The 23,812-nt window shown below is 39.7% G+C and overlaps 1 protein-coding gene across 10 annotated transcripts in view; it reads left to right on the top strand.

Annotated features, from left to right (window-relative positions):
- Positions 1 to 23,812, top strand: part of LOC140556416 (sickle tail protein homolog) — a 161,314-nt gene that overhangs the window by 72,621 nt on the left and 64,881 nt on the right. For all 10 annotated transcript variants that reach the window (XM_072680321.1, XM_072680322.1, XM_072680316.1 and 7 more), the window contains exon 2: positions 17,444 to 17,757. In XM_072680321.1, coding sequence (XP_072536422.1) covers positions 17,444 to 17,757 — 314 coding nt within the window. The remainder of the gene's footprint in view (positions 1 to 17,443; positions 17,758 to 23,812) is intronic.

Genomic DNA, 23,812 nt, shown 5'->3' on the forward strand with positions numbered 1-23,812 from the left:
AATATGATGCTGGCTGAAATGTCACTGAACTAAAGGATTTCTTTCTAATTAACACATTTACTATAGAGGGTATGCATGGGACATCACAACGCAAAGAGTGGCAGCCTTGGGAAATTGGGAAATTGGGAAAGAGCTGCAATTGACTGTTTCAGCAAGAATTCGGAGCTACGCTTTTACAGTTTCCTTTTACTGCAATTCTCAGAAACAACTGGAATCCAGGCTCGAAGCGTTTGGGATCTCCCTGGTCGAGGATGTCTCGCTCTGAAAACAAGCTCACTGTAGTTGCGAGTTAAATGACCTGCTAAGTTTGATTGAAAGGTAGAGCAAGCAAACCTGGATGAACCAATCTACTAAAAATACACGAATACAGTAAGGACAACATTTCTTCTCATAGTTCAGTAAGCGCTCAGTGACATCTGCCATGAATGTGTTTTGATAGCTATTAGACTGAATATTCATTTAAATATGAATATTATGTGCATTAGCCAATGATTTCACATATGCAGTGATTTGAACTTTCCTTTTCATGTTCAGTGGTGCGGCAGGAACAATCAAGCTCACCTTTTAAGGGGGGGTATAAAATTAAAAGGAAAAGAAGAAGAAACTTCACCTTTATTCTAGGCTTCAGGTATGTGAGTCATTCAGGCTGTACCCTTTTCTTAGAGATGGTACTTTGCTGGAGATTATTTGATCCTTTGCCAGTAATAGTATTAGATCCTTTGCCAGTAATAGTATTAATTCATTCATAATGTTTTGATTTTGTCAGTGCCACTGACAGCACATAGGAGTCCATACCGTTTCCAGTTGCTTTCTGTGGGAAAGACACGTTTAACGCGCTGTTTCGCCCACAAAGCCTCTGGGGTTTATAAGTCCTCTGCAGCAGTGTTCTTGTAAAGTTTAACTCAGCAGTCAAGTAGCCTCTGTTTCTCCCTTCTGACTTTGCGTTTCAGTACTGGTTGGAACCTCGTCCACTTAGCTTCTTCATTTGCCCTTGGGGGAAACTCTGATGCCTTATAATAGGCCATTCCATTATTTTATTCAGTAAAGTAAAGTTGTTTATATGAGCCTTCAGAGAGGCGAGGAATCGAGTGAACATAAATTTCAATGATCTCGGCAAATCTTGCTCAGGAATGATTGTGACCTGGCACGAGTCCTGTTTCAAAGCCAAAAAGGGGGTGGATGAACCTGTTTGTAAACCATAGCAGTAAAGTACTTATGCTTACTTTTTTAAAACCATAACGTTAGATTTTTTCATTACTCTATTGTGCCAGCTGACTATTTACCAAGCTAATGGCTCCAATAAAAATATATACACTAAATTACAATTAGATTGAGGCTTATGGCCAGAGAAAGCATTTATTCATGTTTTATGTAACTTATGTTCAAAAGTCTCAACACATTCTTTACATTCAAAGTTTGGTAGTAGTAGTTAGTGAATTGATGTCAAAAACAGTATTCAGTATCATGAAAGTGAGCAAAGCTGCAACACCCTGCTAATCCCGACACTCCTGTGTATTTGGATTAGCACCTGATGTTGGTAGACTTTAGACTTTACTCTGAATGACTTTGTTTACATCTTAACCATTTATCATGCAGAAGTTTTGAAAACTTCCCCTTCAGCATGCATCATGTGTTTACAAGTCCCCTCCACGCCTACTTCAGTGAGTCAGTTTTATTCCTGTAATGAAATGACTGCATTGCAAATGAAGCATTACTCCTTTTGCTCCAAAACCGGTGGGCTGATTGCGTAATGGTGGTCAATGTGACAAAATGCATTTTCCAGTAAATGAAGTCTACTACAGTAAATGATACATTCGGCTGAGGTGGGAGAAACACTGCAAGGTGTGTGTGTGTGTGTGTTGTGGCTGTTAGCTCAGCAATATGGGAGAGCAAGGCTAAACTGAACCAATTTTTGTTTTTTTGCTAAATCATTTAAAACATATTTGAGCAATCACATCTCTGTTACTATTGAAAATGTAAGCAGCTACTGTGTTTAAAGTATGTGACCTTTGTTGGGGTGAAAAAGATACTGATTTTCACAGGAGCCACCTAACATTGCATAGCATAGCTTTGTTTTTAGCACTATAACAAGATCATTGTAATTAATGTTGTAATTATTTATTTTTATAATTTCTATAGTCTTACCAGATTACCAGTGTTTCTGTCCTCTCAGCACTGTGTGAAGATATTACATACATATTTTAGGATTCACAAAAGGAGAACCCCTCCACAGGTGCTGATGTTTTGCCAAATGGACACTGTCTGCCGTGTACTCGAAGAAGAATTGAAAAAATATAATCTACAAGAAATCTACAAAATTCTATCTGTATTGCTTTTCTGTGTAATTGAGCTTATGAAACTGTAAGAAGTCATGGTTCAGTTTAGGTTAAATTACATTTAGGTGTACTTATGCTGAGGTGTAGGTTCAGGTAATAAACTCAGCGTTTGATTTCTGTGTGTCTGGGTTGCCTCAGTAAATATGTACGAGGGTCAGGCTGTATTTAGTACGCATTGTACAAATCCTAAAATGGTCTTTTAGTCATATGTACAAATTCTTCCTGAAGCAAGGCTGAATTGTAATACTATTTTCCAATTAACACTGCTTGGTAGAGGCAAGACAAGACAACCGTATTCACCATTTTGTTGGACACAGATGGAATTTGGCCTCCCCCTTTAATCCATCTGTGTAGTTAACATACACATACACACTAGTGATCAAACACACACAGTGACTTATACACACGATTCAGTAATCAACAAAAATGTGATGGACAAAGTTACTTTTATGTTACAAAAACACTGTTCACATCAATCCTGAGGAATGTCCTTCTGTCAGAATTCACAGACGATTGCATGCCGAAGCATCCCTGCTTGACATTCACACATCCTTGTGATCCAGCCCCACTAGAACTTCAGTACCATGTCTGGCACAGAGCCGGACCCTTTTTTTCCCCTCATTGCAGCAAAAGCAAATGGAGCAGAGGCGGAGCTGCCATGCTAAAAGCCTTCACGTCAGTTTGATCCAAAGTGCTTTCAAAGAAACGTTTGTTTGAGGGCCCTGGTAAGCCCCTGGGCCATAGTCGCTCCAAAGTGTCTACCACACCACAGGCCTTTGTAGTACAACAATGCTAGAAGGCTGCCCCTACTAAAAAACCACAGTTGGTACACACACGCCGTGCTCTGCTAGTCATGGGTGTCCATGCTTCTGCTTCAGTTCTCCTTTGGCGTTTGATGGGCCACAGTAGATGAAGTACAATATTACAGTCAGGAATACAGTTTTCCAGATGACTTACTGTACTGTTGTCTTTTTTAAAAATGGCCAAATGAACAGCTGCTAATATTGGGTTTAGCTACGTCATAAACTTTTCCATGTTCATTTTAATAGCTGTGTCTCAGTGTCAGAAACCTTCTGAGCAAGCCTATAATTAATTTTGGGTAATTAACAGTTCAGAATAATTTTAGACAAGCATGTAATGATTCAGGCTGGATTTGTTGCAGGAAACCATTAAGACTTTCTTCACATTTGAGGTATTGCTTCATTGATACATAGAGTAAATCAAGTCATCTATAAAGAATTGTGTTTTCTCCAATAATTACAGCCTATTTGAATCTTAAACAGTTCCATTTTTCTTCTTCTTCTCCTTCTTCTTTTTTTTATAATGTCTGCATAATTAAATGGTTAAGACATTAGTCATTCAGAGTTGTTTGGTGGGGCCCTGTTCTAGAGAAATGTGCTGAATTGTTGACAGTGGTGGTGAATGGAACCAGAGGTCTGAAAAGTTTAAGGACTCTGAAAACTACATCACAGAGTTATTAGGTTATTACATATGAGGTCTGAAGCATGAGACACATTTGCAATAATTTTGCAGTAACGCTTGGGCCTGAAACATACAAACATTCATGTCAGAGGGGCACAATTAAGCGCATTCTAAGAATTTAAAATAGTCCCCAAGGCACACTATATTACCATTATGTAATAGTAAATACTGTAGAATATCTATATCTGGATTTTTCCTGTTACCACCACTCTATAGAAATCTGTAGGTTCCTCTACAAGTGACATCTCAACCACTTGAAATCTTGATGATGCAAGAATTGGTATTTTTTGCTCCCGAGCTCCTCCGGCAATTAATGATATAATGATTAATGTAATTCACTTTTACACATTTTGTAAATATATTAAAATTGTGCTTAGAGCTCCCCCTTATGGGTGGCTTGAAAAGTGCATTTGTTGACAAGCTAAGATACATAATTGGTATCTGAAGTAAAATTAGAATGTAGACTGATATGGGTCAACTGATATTGCAAAAAGGTTACACACTGGAGTTAGCAGTGTTCCAGGCCCAGAGATGCCATTCTGTCTATTACAAGTCAATGGAGCATCAATATGATTTTGAGGCTGTTATTGTGGGGTATAAAATTAAAGCTGTTATTGTGGGGTTGCTCCATAATGTTGCTTTAATATTAGCTAACTTTATTGGCCAGCTGCTCTCTCGGCCGGACCCTAATACAGCTATTCTTTAGCTAGATCAGTTCGGGTTTGTACTTTATGTTGTAGTAAGATGACTTTATAAATACAAATCCTTTTAGAGACACAGTTGAGCCCTGAACTCTAACGCTTAACCAGACACTGTAGCACCATGCTGAGCTGAGAAATGTGGGTTTGTGTGTGTGTATGTGTGTCTGTGTGAAAAGCTGAATGATTGACTGGCTGCAGTGAATTCTGCTTTAAAGCTTCTTATCTCAGTGTGGAGCCCTGACTGCAGAGTAATCACATTTTAATAAAGCCATATGAGGGCTGTTATATTTAAACATGAATTCAAATAAGACAATGCACCCGAGCTGAAAGGGGAATTTCACTGGGATAAAAGAGTGTGTATGTGTAGACACAGACAGAGGGAGGTTTGATCTCGAAGCCTCTTTGCAGGCCTAGCATAGCTGTGTGTTATGTGTGTGTTATGCTGAACACCTGCCAAAAGATCGTATTATCTCATTTTTATTATAAATCTATCTGAACTTATTCCAAGATATTATATTGTATTTTTTTTCATCATCCTAAGCCAAGTCAGGCTTTTTAACTTTACCATAACTCAGATTCCTCTCTCTTTTTCCACTTCACACTTTTACCCCCCCCCCCCACACACACACACACACACAGGCCTGGACGTCTCCTCTCCAGCTGTGTGACGAATGATCCGAGAATTCATTTCAGCCAAATATCATCAAGCTGCAGTTCTCGCAGCCAAGGTGTATATATATATGTGTGTGTGTGAGCAGCTGTTCTCAGGCGGTTCCCTGTCTCATCCCCTCAGGGGTCTACAAGCCCGTTGGTTGGCAGGGTGACTGTTGGCACGGAGACCAATGCGGAGCCCGGCTCTACACACACACTAGTAACATGGGCTGAAAGAAAACCTACCGCAAACACATTACAACAGTGAATGAGTGTGTGCTTGTGTGTAGTCGTGTAAGAGGGAGCCCCCTGGTGGCAAACGTTAGAAAAGCAACAAGTTTTTTTTGACTGATATTGAATTTCTGAAGATTGTTATAGGGATTCAGATATTGTGTTCATGCGTGGCAGATTTGCTTCCATTAAAACAAACCCAGGTGTGATTGCTCTGTTCAGATGAGAAAAAGATGAGTTTACAGACCAGTCCCGTGTAGCGGGGTCCAGCAGCAAACTTTAGTGATTCTGTGATTCGCTTTGAGACATACAGGGGTAACAGTGGTGGAATTATGTAAGTAAATGAATTCGACAGCAACGCAAGTCATGTCTAAATGTTGTTTTCTTAGTTTTTTGACATGTCATGACATGTCACTAATGTGTATAAAATCTGTTATGGACAGTGGCATGCAAATGTTTGGGAGGCCCTAGTCAAACATTTGTCCTTTTTTCCCCCAAATTTGGTACTGCCAATTAACCCACCCATGTGTAACTCCCAGACACTAGGAGGGTAAGGACTTAACACATGTCTCCTCAATACATGCGAAGCCAGCCACTGCCTCTTTTCAAACTGCCACCGATGCTTCAGGCAGCCAGCACACTCAGAGGAAAGTGCTAGGATCTCAGCTCCACCGCAGCAGCTAAGAGACGTCTGTGCCAGCCAACATCACTTAGGAGTGATGAGTGGAGAGAGCACACCAAATTGTGCTGTCTCTGACCCTGGCTGCTGATGGCAAAGAAGCATGGCTCAGGATTCAAACTTAAGACCCCCAGGCCATAGAGGTTGCGCATTAGACCGCTGAGCCACTCTGAGCCCCACTGAGAGCTCTCATTTAACTTCCAAGATCACAGACCTTAAATAGTTAAGGGCATCTTCTTTTCAAAAACAAACAAACAAACAAACAAACAGTTGATGTAGATTTCAAAGCCACAAAGCAGTAAAATTAATGTTGTAAAATTATAGAATTTTTTTTTAAACAATTTGCCTTTTGGAAATCATGTCATCTTGGACTCACCTAGCTATTCACTAGGACAGAAATTCCCATTTCTACAACAAAAAAAAAAACAGACAGAACCACATAGAGGAGGAGAGAGAAACAGACAGAACAACAGAAAGAAAGACAGACAGACAGAACAACAGAGGCAGAGAGAGAGACTGACCTAACAACAGAGAGAGGAGGAGAGATAGAAACAGACAGATAGAAAGAGAGACAGACAGAGACATAAAGAGAGAGCAACATTAAGACAGAGAGAGACACACAGGGAGAAAAACATGTAAAAAAGAGACTGACAGACAGAGAAACAGACAGTATAAAGACATGCATAAAAACAGAGAGGGTGACAGAGGAAAGGACAGAGAGACACAGAGATAAAGACAGCAAGTGAGACAGAGAGAAAAGGAGCAAGAGAAAGAGAGAGAGAGAGAGAGAGAGAGAGAGAGAGAGAGAGAATAAATTAATGATGAACTCTTCCTGGGTAAAAATGTGACCAGGCCACATAGTGTCTGCATTACAGCATAACAATTCCCTAACCTAAAGAAACAAACATATCTTTATGTGTGTGTGTGTGTGTGTGTGTGTGTGTGTGTGTGTGTAGGGTGTCATAAGACTGGACACAAACTGTAATTCAAAGCAAAAAAACAGAGCCTTTCATTCATTTGTACAGCAGCCTGGAACATACAGAGGCGGCTCTCAAGTGTTTATGGCATGGTGTTTAAGGCTCTGTATGGTCTCAATCAGGTTTGCACATCTGGACACTGCAGACTTACTCCATTTCTCTTTGCCAAACTGCTCATGCTCTGTCAGGTTGCTTTAAGATTAGGCAAGACCAGCCACAAATTCTCCATTTGACTGAGGTCTAGGCTTTGAAATAATTCTTCTCCCAAGTTGCAGGCCCCCTGCAGACTAAATCAGATTGTCCTCCAAGATTTCTCCAATATTTTGCTGCATTCATTTTACCCTCTACCTTCACAAGTCTTCAAGAGCTTGCTGCTGAGAAGCATCCCCACAGCATGTTGCTGCCACCACCATGCTTCACGGTGGTGTATTTGTGGTGATATGCAATGTTTGATGTTTTTCAAGCCTTCTTCCAGGTGACCTTGGAGTCTCAACTGCTGAAACTTTTAACTCAGAGTAGTCTTAGGTGTCTTGGTGGCCTCCCTCACTGGTCTCCTTCACAGTCACAGTTTGTGAGGATGGCCTGCTTTAGGCAGATTTACACATGTGCCATATTCCTTATTCCTTATCCCTATTTATTAATGATGATTTAACTGAGCTCCAGGGGGTGTTCAGTGACTTGGAATTTTTTCATGGTTATATGTTTCAATAACCTTTTTTCATTGAATTACATTTACATTTCTTATTTAATTTAAATAATATATTTTGATTTAATTGACTTAACTGTATAGAAAGAAAATTATAGAAATTAAATTGTCCAGGTTTCTATTTATAAAAGGGAAATCATCCAAGAGACTGGACTTTAGATGTGTCTGTCAAATACTGCTCCATGTCTTTTTAAACCGTCAAATAATGATACTTACAGCATTTAGATTTACTTCTTAAGCTCGTTGTGTCCTCGTGCTATGCGAAGTTTAGCCCTGCCCTTTTGACACTGAATGTGTAAAGGGTGTTTCAGACCAGATTGCTTTTTGAATGAGGCTTAATACCGGGGAGCCAGAACAGAGGCTCCTTACATCCCCTGATGTAAGGAGCCTCTGTTTCAAACATTTTGGTTTCCGAAATGACAGTGCATCCCTATGCACTGTCATTTCGGACACCAAAATGTTCGAAATGAGGCTGAACAAAACACCTTAATCCTTACTCCACTCGATTATTGATCTCTCACAGTTGTTCTAGAACAGATGCGTTCAGATGGTTTTAGCAGCAGATAACCATGGGGAAAAAGTGTGGAAGTGTTTCATTGCTGAAGTGAAGGACACTTGACAAACAATCTGTTGTCACTGTTTATTCCAAGTATCAAGAGAGAATACAACACTCAAGGATATCTCCACTTCAGGTTTGACTCCTCTTCAGGACCATAAAATAAAGTGTTAAATCAGGGCAGAGGAGTGTTTTTTTCCACCATGGTGGAGAAGTTTAAACTGTCCACAAGTGGAGCAGGTTATTGTGATTGTGGAGGAATACAATTATGCTGAAGTTTAAACTACCATTCTACTGGTAGAGCAAGTTTTTAGCATGGTGGAGGAGTTGGAATTGGCTAAAAGTGGGGCAAGTTTTCATGGTGTCATTGTGGAGTAGTTTAAGCTTTTATTCATAGTGTAGGAGTATAATCATTGTGCAGTGTTGAATGTTGGTGGGTTTAAACTGTCCACAGGTGGCTTTTTATTTATAGTTTAGAAGTATAATCATGGTGGACATGTTGAACTTTGGTGAAGGAGTTTAATCATGGTGGAAGAGTTTAGCCCTTAAAAAGCCTATGGCCTATGGCGGGCCAAAATTATTATTTCTAACTTCTACTACCAAAGAATAGTCTCACCAGTTTCTACAGAAGTCCCTGTAATTGCTGAGTAATACACTTTAGTGTGTAATAATCCTTGGAGTGTTAAGGGGTTAAACTGTCCACAAGTGCCCTTCGAGCTTCAAGTATGGCTCCGCTTGACCCGCCATCCCTCAAAATCCACGGAAGACCAGCGTCCAGACTTTTTTCTGTCCTGGCACCAAAGTGGTGGAACGAACTTCCCCTGGGTGTCCGAACAGACAAGTCGCTTGCTGTCTTCAAATGCAGACTGAAAACCCACCTCTTCCAAGATTACTTGGGCGAATAGCAGAGTGTTCACCTTACTGACTTGTGTTTAGTAGTGTATAAACTTAGAGGTATCTTTAAATTATTATTCAAAATGGATGGCAATGTTGAGTCATGGTGGAGGAGTTTAAAAGAAGTGTTCCACAAATAAATTTGTGAACGATGTTTTTAGAACGATGTGTGAATGTAAAGAAGCTTTCCATCGATAAAGAATCTTTACACTAATCAAAGGTTCTTTTAAATGTTTAAATGGTTCTTGACAGTCACATATCTCTTTTACAAATGGTGTTCTTTAGAGCATCACTTTAAGAACCCTTTGTAATACGTTGGTGCAGTTGTTTACCATGACATACTCAGAAAAGTACACTGTGGTTTAATTAATTTTACAGTAATAGAGTAAAATTAATTAATTAATCTCTAGTCTACTATTGTAGACCACCGCAAGATGTTAATGCTGCCTCTGGGAAGAGACATTGGAGTGTGTTTTGTGCAACATAGAGTATATGGAAAAGATACAGGCACACACACTCCCCACACACTTCCCCTCCTCAGTCTCTGACACTCTTTACTTGACCCCAAAGGCTGTGCCGCGCACCTCAGCCAAACAGTGCCTGACAGTCGGATTCCATCACCCAAATGCCTCAAGGGGCTCCCAGGATGCTTTTAATGAGCAGCTGGAGACCAGAGCCAAAACAAGCAGCCAGGGGCCCTGGAGGAATGAGCAGCCCTCAAAGCACCATACAAAAGTCTGAACCTTTTTATGGTTAGCTATTTAATTTACTTTAGAATAATACATAAAGACCATGAAATAACACACATAATGACTTTCTGCCATACAGAATAATTGAACCTTCCACAACTGATTGGCTGAAATGCATTGACGTGGACACACATTTCACTAATTATATTTTAACAAGGCACACACTGTAATTAAGATGGTTGTTAATTGTAGATTTGAATTCATTCCACAGCTCTAAATGAGAGTTTATAGTTTTTTTTTGTTTGGAAATGATAATTATGAACTTCATTTTATCTGTATCATCACTATACATTTGTTTTGATTCTGTCTTTAGAATTACATAATAAATACTTACCCATACATCAAGCAAGTGTGTCCATACCTTTGACAGATTCATAATCCCTTGGACAATACTCGCTTGCAAGTATCCTACATTTAGTAATAATACAAATATATTTTTCTAACATGTTTTTTTTATCATGTGTGGAATTTCTATGTTTATTCTAATGTTCTGTTAGGTATAACCAGGTTTGTATAGTTAGCTTTCTAATATTTGTAATGGTAACCTGAACTTTGTATGGGGCTGTATGGTGATCTAAACTGCTCAGATGTGCCTTTTAGTTTTTGGAGGTATGGAGGAAAGCTTTGCTGAAATGGTTCTCTCATGCCTCAGCCTCTTAATTCCAGCGCCATGCTTTGGAAGGCAAATTCCGGGAGCCTGTCAGATACTTAGAGAAGTGGGATTTCCAGAATATTCTTCATTTGAAGTAAGGAACCAAGCAAGGCGAATGTTTCTTCTCTGCATAAGAAATAAGGCTGCAACGCTGGCATAATATAGGTGCTGAATGTTAGCTTTAATGGTTCATTTATTATTGCGGAAAATAGAAAAATATGCATCACAATTAAAGTTGTTTGTTAAGCAGAGTTGCTTTTCTGCTGCAGCAGGATCCCAAACGACTTTGAGAAAAATAGCAGGAAAGAAAAGAGGCAGAGGAACGATGGAATGATAGAAGGTTTCATTTTGGTGGTTGGAGGCAGTTGTCTCCAGTTTTCCATCAGCGGAGCTTGTGGCTTGGCATTTGGCCTTAGAGACAGAGGGATGAGCCACGCAATATGGATGAGGAGGCATCCTTGAAATGATAGTTAGGAGAAAGAATATTGAATTTGCCAAGACATGTCTAGTGTCTAAAGTCTGTCTCTTTAGTTTTCACTGGCGCTACAAGGCCTTCACCCCACCCATACTCATTACACACTATAGAGTATCATAGTTATCTCTTCATTTTAAGGTGTGATGTCACTGCTTAGTTAGTTAAAATAATGATGCATTTATTTTGGGGGGGGGGGGGGGTGAAGAACATTTGGAGGTCTTCTAAATCTGGCCTACAGTAAAGAAAGCTCTTTAAGAATGCAGCATTTCTAGAATTGGTCTTTATGCTTGGCTAATGGAAGCAGGCCCTACACATTACACTCTACATAGAGGTGTCTGACCAGGCCTGACCCTGAGTGTGTGTGTGTGTGTGTAACAGTGCGTATGTGACAGAACTTGGCTTGAGGGCAAAACACTGGACAGAGGAGGAATTGAGTTGAATGTAGCCTGTATGTTTATTGTGTTTGTTTATACAGACTTGGTTCAGAGGGTTATTTTATGTGTGTGTGTGTGTGTGTGTATGTGTCTTTCCATGTGTTACTCATTAGTCTTCACCTGTCTGGAGCGTGATTGAGTCTGAGATGCCTGGACTATTCTCAATTACACAAACGCACACACACACACACACACTCCCAACTCTCTAGCTCTCGCCACTGTCACATACACACACATACAAACTGTACAGTACTGCAAAAAAAAAACCCAAAAAAAACAAAACACCTTCCATTCATCAAATGTTTCAATCAAAACTTTCTGACACACATACACACACTGCCTGGGCTCATTCTTACAGACCTAAACTCGGTCACAAGTCATGCACAGATTAAAGCTGAGGAAGCTGATCTCTTCAGCTGTTTTTCAAACACACACACACACACAGACACTCAATCTCCCATACACACACATACACACTCACCAAGCCTTACACCCTCAGCCCTCATTTCACAGATAAACACTCTCTGTGCGTCCACCCATGAAAGTGTTCAGAAGTGATCTAACTTAGGGTAAAGTGTGAGGGAGTGAGAGAGGGAGTGTGAAAGAATGTGTGTGTGTGTGTGTGTGTGTGTGTGTGTGTGTGTGTGTGTGTGTGTTTGTGTGTGTGTATGTGTGTGTGTGTGTCTGTGTGGGTGTGTGAGTGTGTGACACGTGTTGGCCAGCAAAAATCACTGGCGTCACTGCCCCCTCTTTTAGCGGACCCTGGGAATGAGGTCACACACACACACACACACACACACATACACACTCACACACAGAGGGCAACCAGCTGAGGGTGTTTTGAAGCGGAGGGTTTCTTTGCTTAATCTGGCCAGTTGCACGCTGTCTAGACTGTGAAACAAGTTGACCGGTTGGCCACTCTCACCAGTAGGGACTCCATCTTGCCTTCTTTAACTCTGCTCTACTGAGCTATCTAGAATGGAAGCTGCAGATGAAAAAGGAGCGGGAGAAGGTAAGAAGCGTGCAAATACAAGCGAAATGGCTTGAAAGTGGAATCTTTGAAATTCTTAGTATTAGTATTTGTGCCGCATTTACTTTAATGACAATGTCGAGCTGGCTCGGACATGTTTTACATGTTTTTGCAAAAGCCTCTGATTTTCTGAGTCAGTCAAATCAAAGTCAAGAGTCGCCTGGACATGTGTTTCAATCGAAGAGGTAAGACTAAAAACTAAATCTGAGCATTATGTGCAAAGTATTTAACAGAAAAGTCTAGGCAGACTATCCTAAATAGTTCTTTATTCTACTTATTGTAAAGAATAGCAAAAAAGCTAATTAATGTAATTGTTTAGAAATTACAGTCATTTTTATGTAATGTCTCCATTTTCACTGCATCAAAAGTAATTGGACAATTGTCTGCATGTCAAATGGGGTCTGTTACCTCATTATTTCATGACAAATTAAGGATATAAATGGCCTGGAGTTGATTCCAAGTGCTGAATTTGTAGATGTGTAACCAAATGTTCATGGGAACTCTAACAAAAAAAATCTAAACTAACCAATCAGAGAGCTATAAGAAACTTTAAGAGTGGCAAATTCAACAATTTGGTATTCTATGAACAGCAAAATACCTGGAAGCAAATTAGCAAAAAACCTAAAAGACAATGGAAGTAAACTAAAGTTGATGATTGCAGAATAATTTCATTAGCAAAGAAATCCCCTTTTACAATATCTAGTCAGACCACGAACACTCTAGAGGAGGTGGGTGTGTCAATGTCAAAGTCTGCAATCAAGATACAGTTTAATAAAAGTAAATACAGAGGGTTTACTTCAGGATGCAAATGGTAAAACTCGAGAATAGAAAAGTAAAGTAGACTGCTAGAAAACGCCCAAAAAACCTGTCGAGTTCTAGAACAGGATCCAAAGCATCATCTGACAAACATGATGAAGGCATTGGGCTGCCAATGAAACTGGCTCACTGATGTCTATTGATGACTGCTGATAGAAGTAGCAGGATGAAATCTAATTTGTGTGGAACTATATTTTCTGCTCAGTTCCAGTCAAACACTGCAAACCTATTAGGATGGTGCTTCACAGTACAGATGGATAATGACTTAAGACATTAAAAGACAAGCAGAACAGCCCCAAAATGAGCCCAAGGGCTTCTTATGGTAAAGAAATGGAATAGACTTAAATGGCATTTACCTGACCTCAACCCAAACTGACATGCTTTTCTCCTACTGAAGACAAAATGACCATAGCAATAAAAGCTTGGCCAACAGTTTTAAAACAGGACATTTGATGTTGTCCATGGTTCCTGACTTTAGGCAGCAATTGACTACAAGGGATGTGCATACAAGTCTTTAAAATACTTGTTAGTTTGTACAAAATTCATTTTGAGCTTAAGAAAATTGACATAATTGTTTATGTGGTTAGTCCAATATTAATTTTATATATCATTTCAGAGCTACAGTTTTCTGAGACAAGCTATAAAAACAAATGTGTGTGTGTGTGTGGTGGGGGGGGGGTGGCTATTAATAGACCTCTTAGCATGTTTGCTGTCTGGTGACATTGCACTTGAAGGCTTAGCCCAGGGGGGTAGTCTATGAACACAGGTCACTTCCTCATGCTTATGGTCCACATTTGGGCCAGCACATGACTTAATCATACCATTTTACAGCTTTTTTTACAGCTAACATTTCGTCCAAACCCCAAAATGATAGCAAACCCCTCCATTATCGCAAGATTTTATTTATGGCTGCCTTTAATGACTATTAGCAGAATACAAATTGTGATTTATTCCATTTAGCGTTTAAGTAGCATTTGCTCTTTTTCCATTGTTCTTTCTTATTGTTGTAGTTAAAAAATTTGCCCACCCCTAGTCAAAGCCCAAAGGTCAACATTTCTGTTACTGTGAATAGTTAAGTAAGTAGAAGATCTTTAAAGGTATAAAGTTAAACATAAAAATATTTAAAGCAAGATTTGTGTATTATTTCATGGCAATATTTTCAGTTTCATGCAATTTAGATTGAAAAAGAAAGGAGTGCCAAGCAAATGTTTGGGCAACCCAAGAGTTTTGACCTCTAAGAGGATTTTTTTTTTTACAAAAAAACTTACACCATTGTTAGAAAAGGCTAGATGAGACAAATTACAAAGCTTTATAAATAATATAAATCCTGTATCTGTAGGCTGCTCAAAACAGCTGCTGAGTATTCTGTAAATTCAAGTAACTGATATCAGGTTTTCCCAGACGTTTCCTCAGTTAATAATGTAATTAAGAAATGGTAATTAACAGGAATGGTGGAGGTCAAACCAAAAAAAGGGATGGAAAACCAAGAAAACCATCTAACAGAATTGCTTATAGGAGGATCTTCAGGAAGATTTAGCAGACTCTGAAATGGTGGTGCACTGTTCTACTGTGCAGCAATATCAGCTATTTCCTGTCTTCATTTAGAAAGATTTTGTATTCTAAAAATATCAACCAAAATCTACCACCGCTGGTCCCACCTGCAATTTGACCCCTGACTAACTTTTTGCCAGATGTCTTCCCCAGTTTTGCTAATTCCACTTATTATTTTAATCTTCCCATATTACACATGATGCCGCCAAGCTGGAAGGGTGAATGTTGGCCTGTGCTTCCACTGAGACACATAAAGCACCACCACATTTTTTAGTCTGCAGCTTATGCAATCTAATTGGACACCTCAACACCTCAATTGTGAAGGAGAATGCTAACTGCTAATTCTGTTACATCAATCAACATTGCAATGAGTAATGAAGGGCTTTCCACTAAGCTTTCCTGTGTGAAATGTAACACAACTTTATCCCGTGCTCCTTTCCTGCATAGCATTGTTCTTGAGTGAGTAGAGCAGCAAGTAACACAGCTGAAAGATTGTTTCTAATAGTCTGTAATAGTGTTGGCATGCTCGCTTCAGACTGACACAAATCAATGAAAGCTCATTATATTTACAAGAGTTTGATCTAAACTATAGTTCAGTATTTCCCATCAGACTGTGGCTATTAATCATAGCTTTTCCCAGCTGGAAAAGACTACATATCCCATAAGGTCGTGCATCTCTGTGACATCCTATCAATTTATGTCCCCATTACTGTGAGGAATTGCTGTATTAGGTCTGAACCTGAATGTGCCAAAAGCAGAGAGGCAGTCCATGCATCATAGTGACTTATCTGAGTGTGTGTGTGTGTGCTGGGTTCGTTCCCAAGGGTAATTTTGCTGATAGAAGCCTTTTCCCCTCTGTGGCACTTCTTACACCACATTGGAAGACAATCTAGTGGTGTGAATACTCCCCAAAGACACTGACCTTCTATCTGAACTCACTTCCACACATAGCGCTGATCAACTGGAGACATACTTTAATAATTATTTTATTTTATGCCCTTTTATACTTTTTATGTCTATTTTAACTTGTTTTATGCAATTATCATACTATACTGGATTTTAACAGAGGCTGTGCTATTTTAGTGTCTTCTTATGTAATTTAATGATTTTAGCTTTAATTTTTCTCCTTATCTTACCCCTAATCTTATCTAATGCCTTGCATTAGTTTGTTTTTGGGTAAGCTGAATAAGCAGTGAGTTGGATAAATGAGTTTAATATATGGACTGGGGAATAAAAAGTATGTTTAGAATTTTATTTTATTTGAATTTTATTTCAATATAGTGAGGAATTCAGTTTTAATCTTTTCCCCCTTATGTCTCTAGTTAATCTAATATGTTTTAACCAATGGAAGAGCTCACTTTGATGTATGTACCAAGATGTGTGATTGAAATAGAAAATCAAAAAAGAAAAAAAGAAAATCAATTTCATGGACAATTTCCATATCAGGGTTTTAACTGGTTTGCTTCCAATCCTGAAGCAGTGTATTAAATATGAGTATCTTATCTTATCTTATCTTATCTTATGATTCTGCTAAATAAAAAAAAAGAAAGAAATGGCAGACACGTATTATTAATTATTATTAGTAATTATTTGTTCTAAAAAATCATTAGGGGCCCCGTGGAATACGTAGAAGGTTATGAGGGTTCCCAACTAATAATAATAATTATTACATAATTAATTTTGCACTTTTCTAAACATCACTAGTTTTACCCCTGGAGATGCTGCACCGACGGCCAGGAGCTCCAAAAGAGCAGTTATCGGCTTATTTCTAAAGGAAGCGATTGGTTGGATTTATGGGACTTGGGCGAAAGACATTGTGTGATAAGGGAAACATAGTTAGTTGGTGGGATTTAGAAATGACTGCATTGGGAATAAAACTGTTATTTCTGGTTCATGAAAGGCACACAATGGTAATTTATTGGATGTAATTTGTTTTGTAAATCACTGAACCATTGTGGTGACTCGTGCTTTCAGATAACCACTAAACAGGTAAAGCTAAGGTAACAGTGAGTAATGTCAGCTAATAAAATAATATTAAGTGAAACTGACTAGATATGTGAAGTAGGAAGGCCACGCGACTTAGCAGTAGCTTTATAATCGGGAGGTTTTGTAACAGCCATCCATGGCCTGGAGTCCCAGAGTGCATAATTGGCCTTGCTCTCTCTGGCCTAGGTCCCTTCCTCTACCCATTGCTCTTAGCTGATGTACCAGAATTGGAAGTTGAACTTGAAGAACACTTGAAGTGTTCTCCGCCAAGCATGTTCATCTGACTAATGTTGTTGTGTTAAAGGCAATTCGAAAAGAAGTGGTTGGCTCGCCTTCACACTGGTATCTTTGCATAGTGTATGGGAATTGAGAACTTGGAATGACAGTGTAACCCCTTGTGAGAGCAAGATGATATGTTAGTCTGCAATTGCTATGTTATGTGACGTGCCAGGACCACATGTGAGTTTTGCAAATGTCAATTGAGCCGAAGTCTTCCTCATCTGCATCCTCATCATTCCATTCTCTCTCTTTTCCCAGAGCCGCTAAAGGGGAATCTAAAGGTGACCTCTCCAGAGGACGCTGAGCACCTACATCGCAAGCAACCTGTGGGGGGCACCGTGTCAGCTGGAGCATCTGCTAACGGGACAGGGGTACGCGGGGACCCAAAAAGCAGCCGGGCGGGAGCGCCCCGCCGACACACAGTGGGAGGTGCACGGAGCTCACGAGAAATACTGGCCATGCAGCCCTCCGAAATGGACAAGAAGAGAGAGGCCTTCCTGGAGCACCTGAAGCAGAAATACCCTCACCATGCCTCAGCCATTATGGGCCACCAGGAGAGACTGCGAGAACAGGTCAGAGTTACACAGAGTTGCACTCATTACACCTTAACAATGATACATTGTCTTGATTATAATTGTACTATCCTGCACTTATACAACCCACTGCATAATATAACCTAGTATCACCTGTGCATTTAGTTGTGGAAAAACTGTACTACATCCTTTATATATTGTATAAATTATACAATGCGGTATAATATACATATAATGTCCTCACAAAGCATCTTGCAAATCATTCCAGTAAGTATAAAAGTATACAAAATTCACTATTCTCATTCTGTTACAGTGTAATATCTTAAAGGCTGTTTCTGTCTTTTGGACAGTCCAATTTCAGTGCTTTATATCTGGGATTAGATCAAGAATGATCTGACGTATATCACACCAGGTCTAACCTGTCTTTTTTCTTTTATAAAGATGAGGTCTTCTCAGAGTGGTCTTGTTGGCTACAGATATTTAGGATTATGAATGTGAAAATGAGTTATAACATTATAACATTATAACAATATATATGAAATTGTGATAAATTATGCTACAAAGTAAATGAGTATATGATAGATATCGTATCAAGTACTTTCAAAAAAAGCTGACTAGATGTCAGCTTATGTAATCAATAATATACTCAAGGTTCGTCCTATAATGTGAGATGTTGGCAGTGGTGTACTGCGGTCGTACAGCGGTCTGTTTGTATTAGCAGACAGATTATGCTCGCTCTGATTGGCTCATCTAATTCCATGTTTTTAAACTACACCATGCACCCTATCTACCTACCTACCTACCTAGCAACACTTCTGAGTATTGCTCTGTTTTAAACTCGTGGTGCCTGTGTTTAGTGTGCTTAGGTGCGATTTGGGATGGCATTTGAATTACAGTGTGAAATCTCCAGCATTTAGCTTTTGTTTGGTTTTAGTTTTCATTGGAAGTATCTGGCTGGCCGTTAATAGCTTCACCTTCCAAATTAAATCAAAAGAAATGTTTTGAAATAAATGAATTTGTGTTGTCTTTTACTTGCACAATTGTAACATTGCAGCTTTTTTTTTTTTGCAGTAGAGTAATGTTTGAAGATCAGAGTCAGGTCAGAGTGCCATTATCAGCAATATTGGCACTCCTAGAACGGCTCTCAACCATTGTAGGATCAGAACTAAATGTAATTTAATATGCCATTATTTAATTTTATTTAGTTTTTAATTAGTATTTTTTCGTAAATAGTTCATTTTTGCAAAATTATTGAAGTGAGGAAAAGTTTGACAAAAAATTTAATTAACGTGATTTATTACTGACCACAGATGTAGTCGATCAGCCAAGACATGCTTGATATCCTATGTGCTTTTTTAGCTTACAGTGGGACATGATGGGCTAACATTGCTAACAAACACTAGACTTGGACTTTCACTGATCTTGGTAAACACATGATACATTTTTAAAAATTGATTTAGTTAAACAGCATAGTTTTTTTTTTGTTGATGTATTATGTTTTTTTGTATAATATAAAACTGGGTGTTAAGTGAAGTGTTCAGAAAACACAAAGCAAAAATATGATAAAACACACCACCATAATGCAGAACTCTGGGTATGGCTTCAATATTCTAATAAACGGGACTGACGGCTCTCAAATTTTTGTTTACATTACCATGGCAATGCCATGCATTTTTAAAACATTTTTACAGAGTTAAACGGTTGAGCCGTGCCTTGGGAAGCAGAAGCCCCACGTGCCCTGTTGTACCTCCCATCGCCTTTGTGCTTCTCTGCTTCTGCGGCTGGCTACATGCTGTGCCTGTAGGACGGGGTACAGATGGATGGTGGCCAGCGGATCTCCTTGGCTACCAAGGTGCTGCCATGTTAGTCTGATTGCTCAGGGGTATCCTGGCATAAATCCCACCCACTTTTAGGACAGCCAATTCCACTTGGAGAGAAGGGCAAGGATATTGGGAAGCTATTCATAAGACATACTTTGTATATTTACATTGGGGGCCCAAAGGAGCCAGATTAACTTAATTTGGGTTAAGATTTGGGTTCCTGGGGGCTTTATGCCAATATTGCTGCCCAGCATTGAAGTGTGTAAAGTGTGTTTTTGTGTTTATAGACTAAAGTAAGTCATACTGTCCACCAAAGATCTTAAAGCCTTTTTCAGTGGGTCGAGAAGAATTATTAGGTGCGTACCTACAGAGGTCAGTGTGGTGACTAGACTAGGTCCAATGTTTGTTAGTACTGTTAGCCTAGCATCTTCTGTTCTGCACCAAGGAAGCATCTGGGGTATGTGGTCAAACGAGTTTATTTGATTTATTTAATTGTATTTGCTAAACTATTCCTTTAATTACAAAAAAAATGAAAATCTCAATTTGATTTTTTAAATGAAAGTAAGACCCTGACTGTAGGACATTTCTCCGGTGTATAATTATACAGAATTTCAACATCACTCATGAGATGAATAGTTTTAACTTTTAAAGTAAGTGCTGTTATATGTTTGGTGTAACATCCACTCAGAAATAGGATGGTTTATAAACTGCAGCAGTTTCCACATGCCACCAGTCAAGCCCATTTTCTTTCTGCTGTTCTTTCTCCTGCTCGGTTAAAATCAATGCGAGCGCAAGTCGCTGTTTCGGATCTGAAGTGCTGTTGAGATTGGGAATACGACATTATTTCACGCTTCATTATTTTTGCACTGTTGAAAAGCGGTACTGAAGAAACTGCAGCATTGTCGCTGATTATTATTGTCCTATGAGGACTGCAACTTCTCTACCTCTTTCTATTCCTCTCATTTCTTTTCTCTTTCTCTCTCTCACACTTTTACAAACTCCATCACCACCTCTCAAACACACTTATACACACTCAGTGGGGCTGTGGAATGCTATTTGGATTGCCCCGGGGGGTGTAGGGGGCGGGGAGGTGGACACTTTCCTGCTGTGTGTGTGTGTGTGTTTACTTTGGCTGAAAACAAAAGGCTCTTCACCTGGTCTTAAGAGCGGCCGCAGTTAAACAAAGGCACGCTGATTGGCGGACTCACTGAGAGCTAATCATGGAAGCTTAGAAAAGGAGAGACTGGCAATGTAAAGAATTCTGTTCTCCTTGCAGGTTTATAGACTTCGCACGTACGGTAGTCCTCATGTATTTATGTGCCTGTTCTGTGCACAAAGCTGTGTGAGTGCAACACAGCACATGTGATGGGAAAGCGGCATGGCTCAGGATTTAAATTCACAACCTCCAGGCCATAATGGTAGCACATTAGACCGCTGAGCGACTCAGAGCCTTGGAGTGGAATTAGAGTGACTTGAATTGATGTTGTGCATGGGTTTTTCTCACAGAGGAAGACAGAATTGTCCACTTTAAGCCTTTTGGTGTTGCTAAGCTTGCCAGTTCACTAAATAGTCAATTTGGTCAATAACAATTCTGCTAATCTCTTTGATAGGTTTGTTTGGGTTATTTTGTCAGCTTAGTTTGGTCCTGAAATCGTCATTTTAGTATTAAGCAGAATAATCATGATTATGCTTTCACTACATATGAACATTACATCCAGTCACTTATATATATGTTGAATATTATCCTAAGTCAACTTTGCATTATTGTAACACTGCATATTATGAACGTTCAGGCTGCCTTAGCGTGACGGAATGTAGGCCTGACCTCCAGTGCTGACCTTTCCACTGGTGACTGAAACACAAGCCGACTAAAACAGGCCACGATCAGCATGCTCAGCCTCTTGACTCATGATGAGATGTGTGCTCATGGCATGGCGTGTGTGAAGGCTGGACTGGCCCATACCTGACACACTGCTGACCAGTGAGAAAAAAGTTTTCAGAAATGCTGAGCCTCGAACAAAGTTTAGCATTTAGTTCAGCTGCGCAAGCCGTTATGTCTGCAACTGTACATACTGATGCAAAGCAATTTTTATTTACACAGTGCAATGCTACTGTTTTAGCATTGTATTTAGTCCATACAATGCAGGCCTAACTATTCCAACTGCATTTGTGCCACCACCACTGAAAATGCATAGTGAGGTGTAATGAATGATGAACTGGACACAGTTCCACTCTAGTCTGGTCAGGCTGTTCAGAATGCTAATGCTAACCTCTGTGCACCATCAAAAGTGTCTACAGTTAAACCCATTAAAAATATACACAGTTAGGACACCCCATGAAAACCGTTGTCTTTTTTACATATTTATAAAAATCATTAGAAATGTAAAAATCATTTGTAAGTGTAATAAATATGCAAATACTCTTTTCCTGTGAGAAAAAAGTTAGGACACCCCCACATTTATTACTACTTCAAATTAGAATCAGGGTTGATGATAAGCTGCAGATGATTAGACCATCATTGGAGGGAATTTTAGAGGGGTGCCTGACTTTGACATTTAGTTTGGTTTGCCCTTGATTGGCCAAGTGGGTATTATTACCATGGTGAGATCCAAAGAGCTTTGTGAGGCCTTTAGAAAGAAGGTTGTAGATGCAGATGAATCTGGGAGGGGATATAAAAAAATTGCAGAACAATTAGAAATCAGACATTCCACTGTCAGCTATATCATTCAGTCTTATCAAGTTCAGTCCAACAGCAGAGAATGCAACCCTACAACCCTAACATCCCTAAACTGTCAGCACACAGCTGAAGTCAAAATGCAAAATCTTCCATCAGAAAGAGAGCTTACATGTGGTTGAAGATTTCAAGAGAAAGCCTAGACAAAGACCAAGATGTGCTTTGGACAAAGTAATCCAAAGTTGAATTATTTGGACACAGTAATAGAGGACATGTTTGGCGTAAACCAGACACAGCATTTGAGCACTAGAACCCATATCAACTGTAAAGCATGGAGGTAGAAATGTCATGGTTTGGGGCTGCTTTTCTGCAGTAGGGCCTGGAGAGCTCTACAACATAGATTCCACTAGGAAAAAATTAGACTAATAACTAAAGGTGAAACGTCACACAGCTGAAAGAATTCTGCATGGAGAAGTGGGGGAAAACGTTCTCCCAGTTGATGTCAGAGACTGGTAGATCATTATAGGAAACAACTAACTGAAGTTGTTTTAGCCAGGGGAGGAAATACCAGCTATTAGGGCGCAGGGTGCCCTAACTTTTTCCTAACAAGGAAATTGCATTTCTATTTAATATATTTACAATGCTTTTTAAATTTCTATCTGTATACAGATGAGCCAAAGCATTAAGACCAGCTGTCTAATATATTGTTGGTCCACCACGTGCCACCAAAACTGTAGACACTTTTGATGGTGCACAGACAGCACGAGCACTCTGTATGATTGTATACTCTGTACCTAAACCACACCTCTGACATCAGGTTTGTCTGGGGCAGTGGTGGCTCAGCGGTTAGAGCGCCGGGATATCGATAACAGGGTTGTGGGTTCGATTCCCGGGCTCTGCAAGCTGCCACTGTTGGGCCCTTGAGCAAGGCCCTTTACCCTCTCTGCTCCCCGGGCGCTGGAGTTGGCTGCCCACCGCTCTGGGTGTGTGTGTGTACTCACTGCCCCTAACACGTGTGTGTGTGTGAGTGTGTGTTCACTACCAGATGGGTTAAATGCGGAGGACACATTTCGCTGTACAGTCCACACTGTACAGTGACGAATACGTGCACCTTTACCTTATTACTGCCCCTGTTCCAAAAATATTAAGCAGCACAGTTAAAAAATTAGCTATAGAGCAGTGTAGAGAAGTTCATTTCTGTTTTTATAGACTAAAGTAAGACACCTTGTGTTTAACCACATTATTTGTATATACAGAAATCTGTATGCGTTTTGAGAGAGGGCATGAGGGCTATGTTTTAACGCAGATGAGATTGGTGACAGTCTAAATCCAGCGTTTGTTAGCAACGTTAGCCAAAAAAAGTTCTAAACTAAAGAAGCAAACTTCAGATAACTAACATGTCTAAATAATAAGTTATGTTAATTAGATTTTCCGCCAAACTGCTACTTTAGGCATTTCCCACTCCTATTAAGGGGCAAGGTGAGCAAAGAAGAGGTGGGAAAAGAATGCTACTGCGACATAGGTGGAGTGCTTGTGAGTGTGAATTATCAGCCAATCGGAGCGCAGGAGGCGGGACGCCACTAGCCATTCGCAGAGCAGG

Source organism: Salminus brasiliensis, chromosome 5 (genome assembly GCF_030463535.1).
Source record: "Salminus brasiliensis chromosome 5, fSalBra1.hap2, whole genome shotgun sequence".
Taxonomy (NCBI): domain Eukaryota; kingdom Metazoa; phylum Chordata; class Actinopteri; order Characiformes; family Bryconidae; genus Salminus; species Salminus brasiliensis.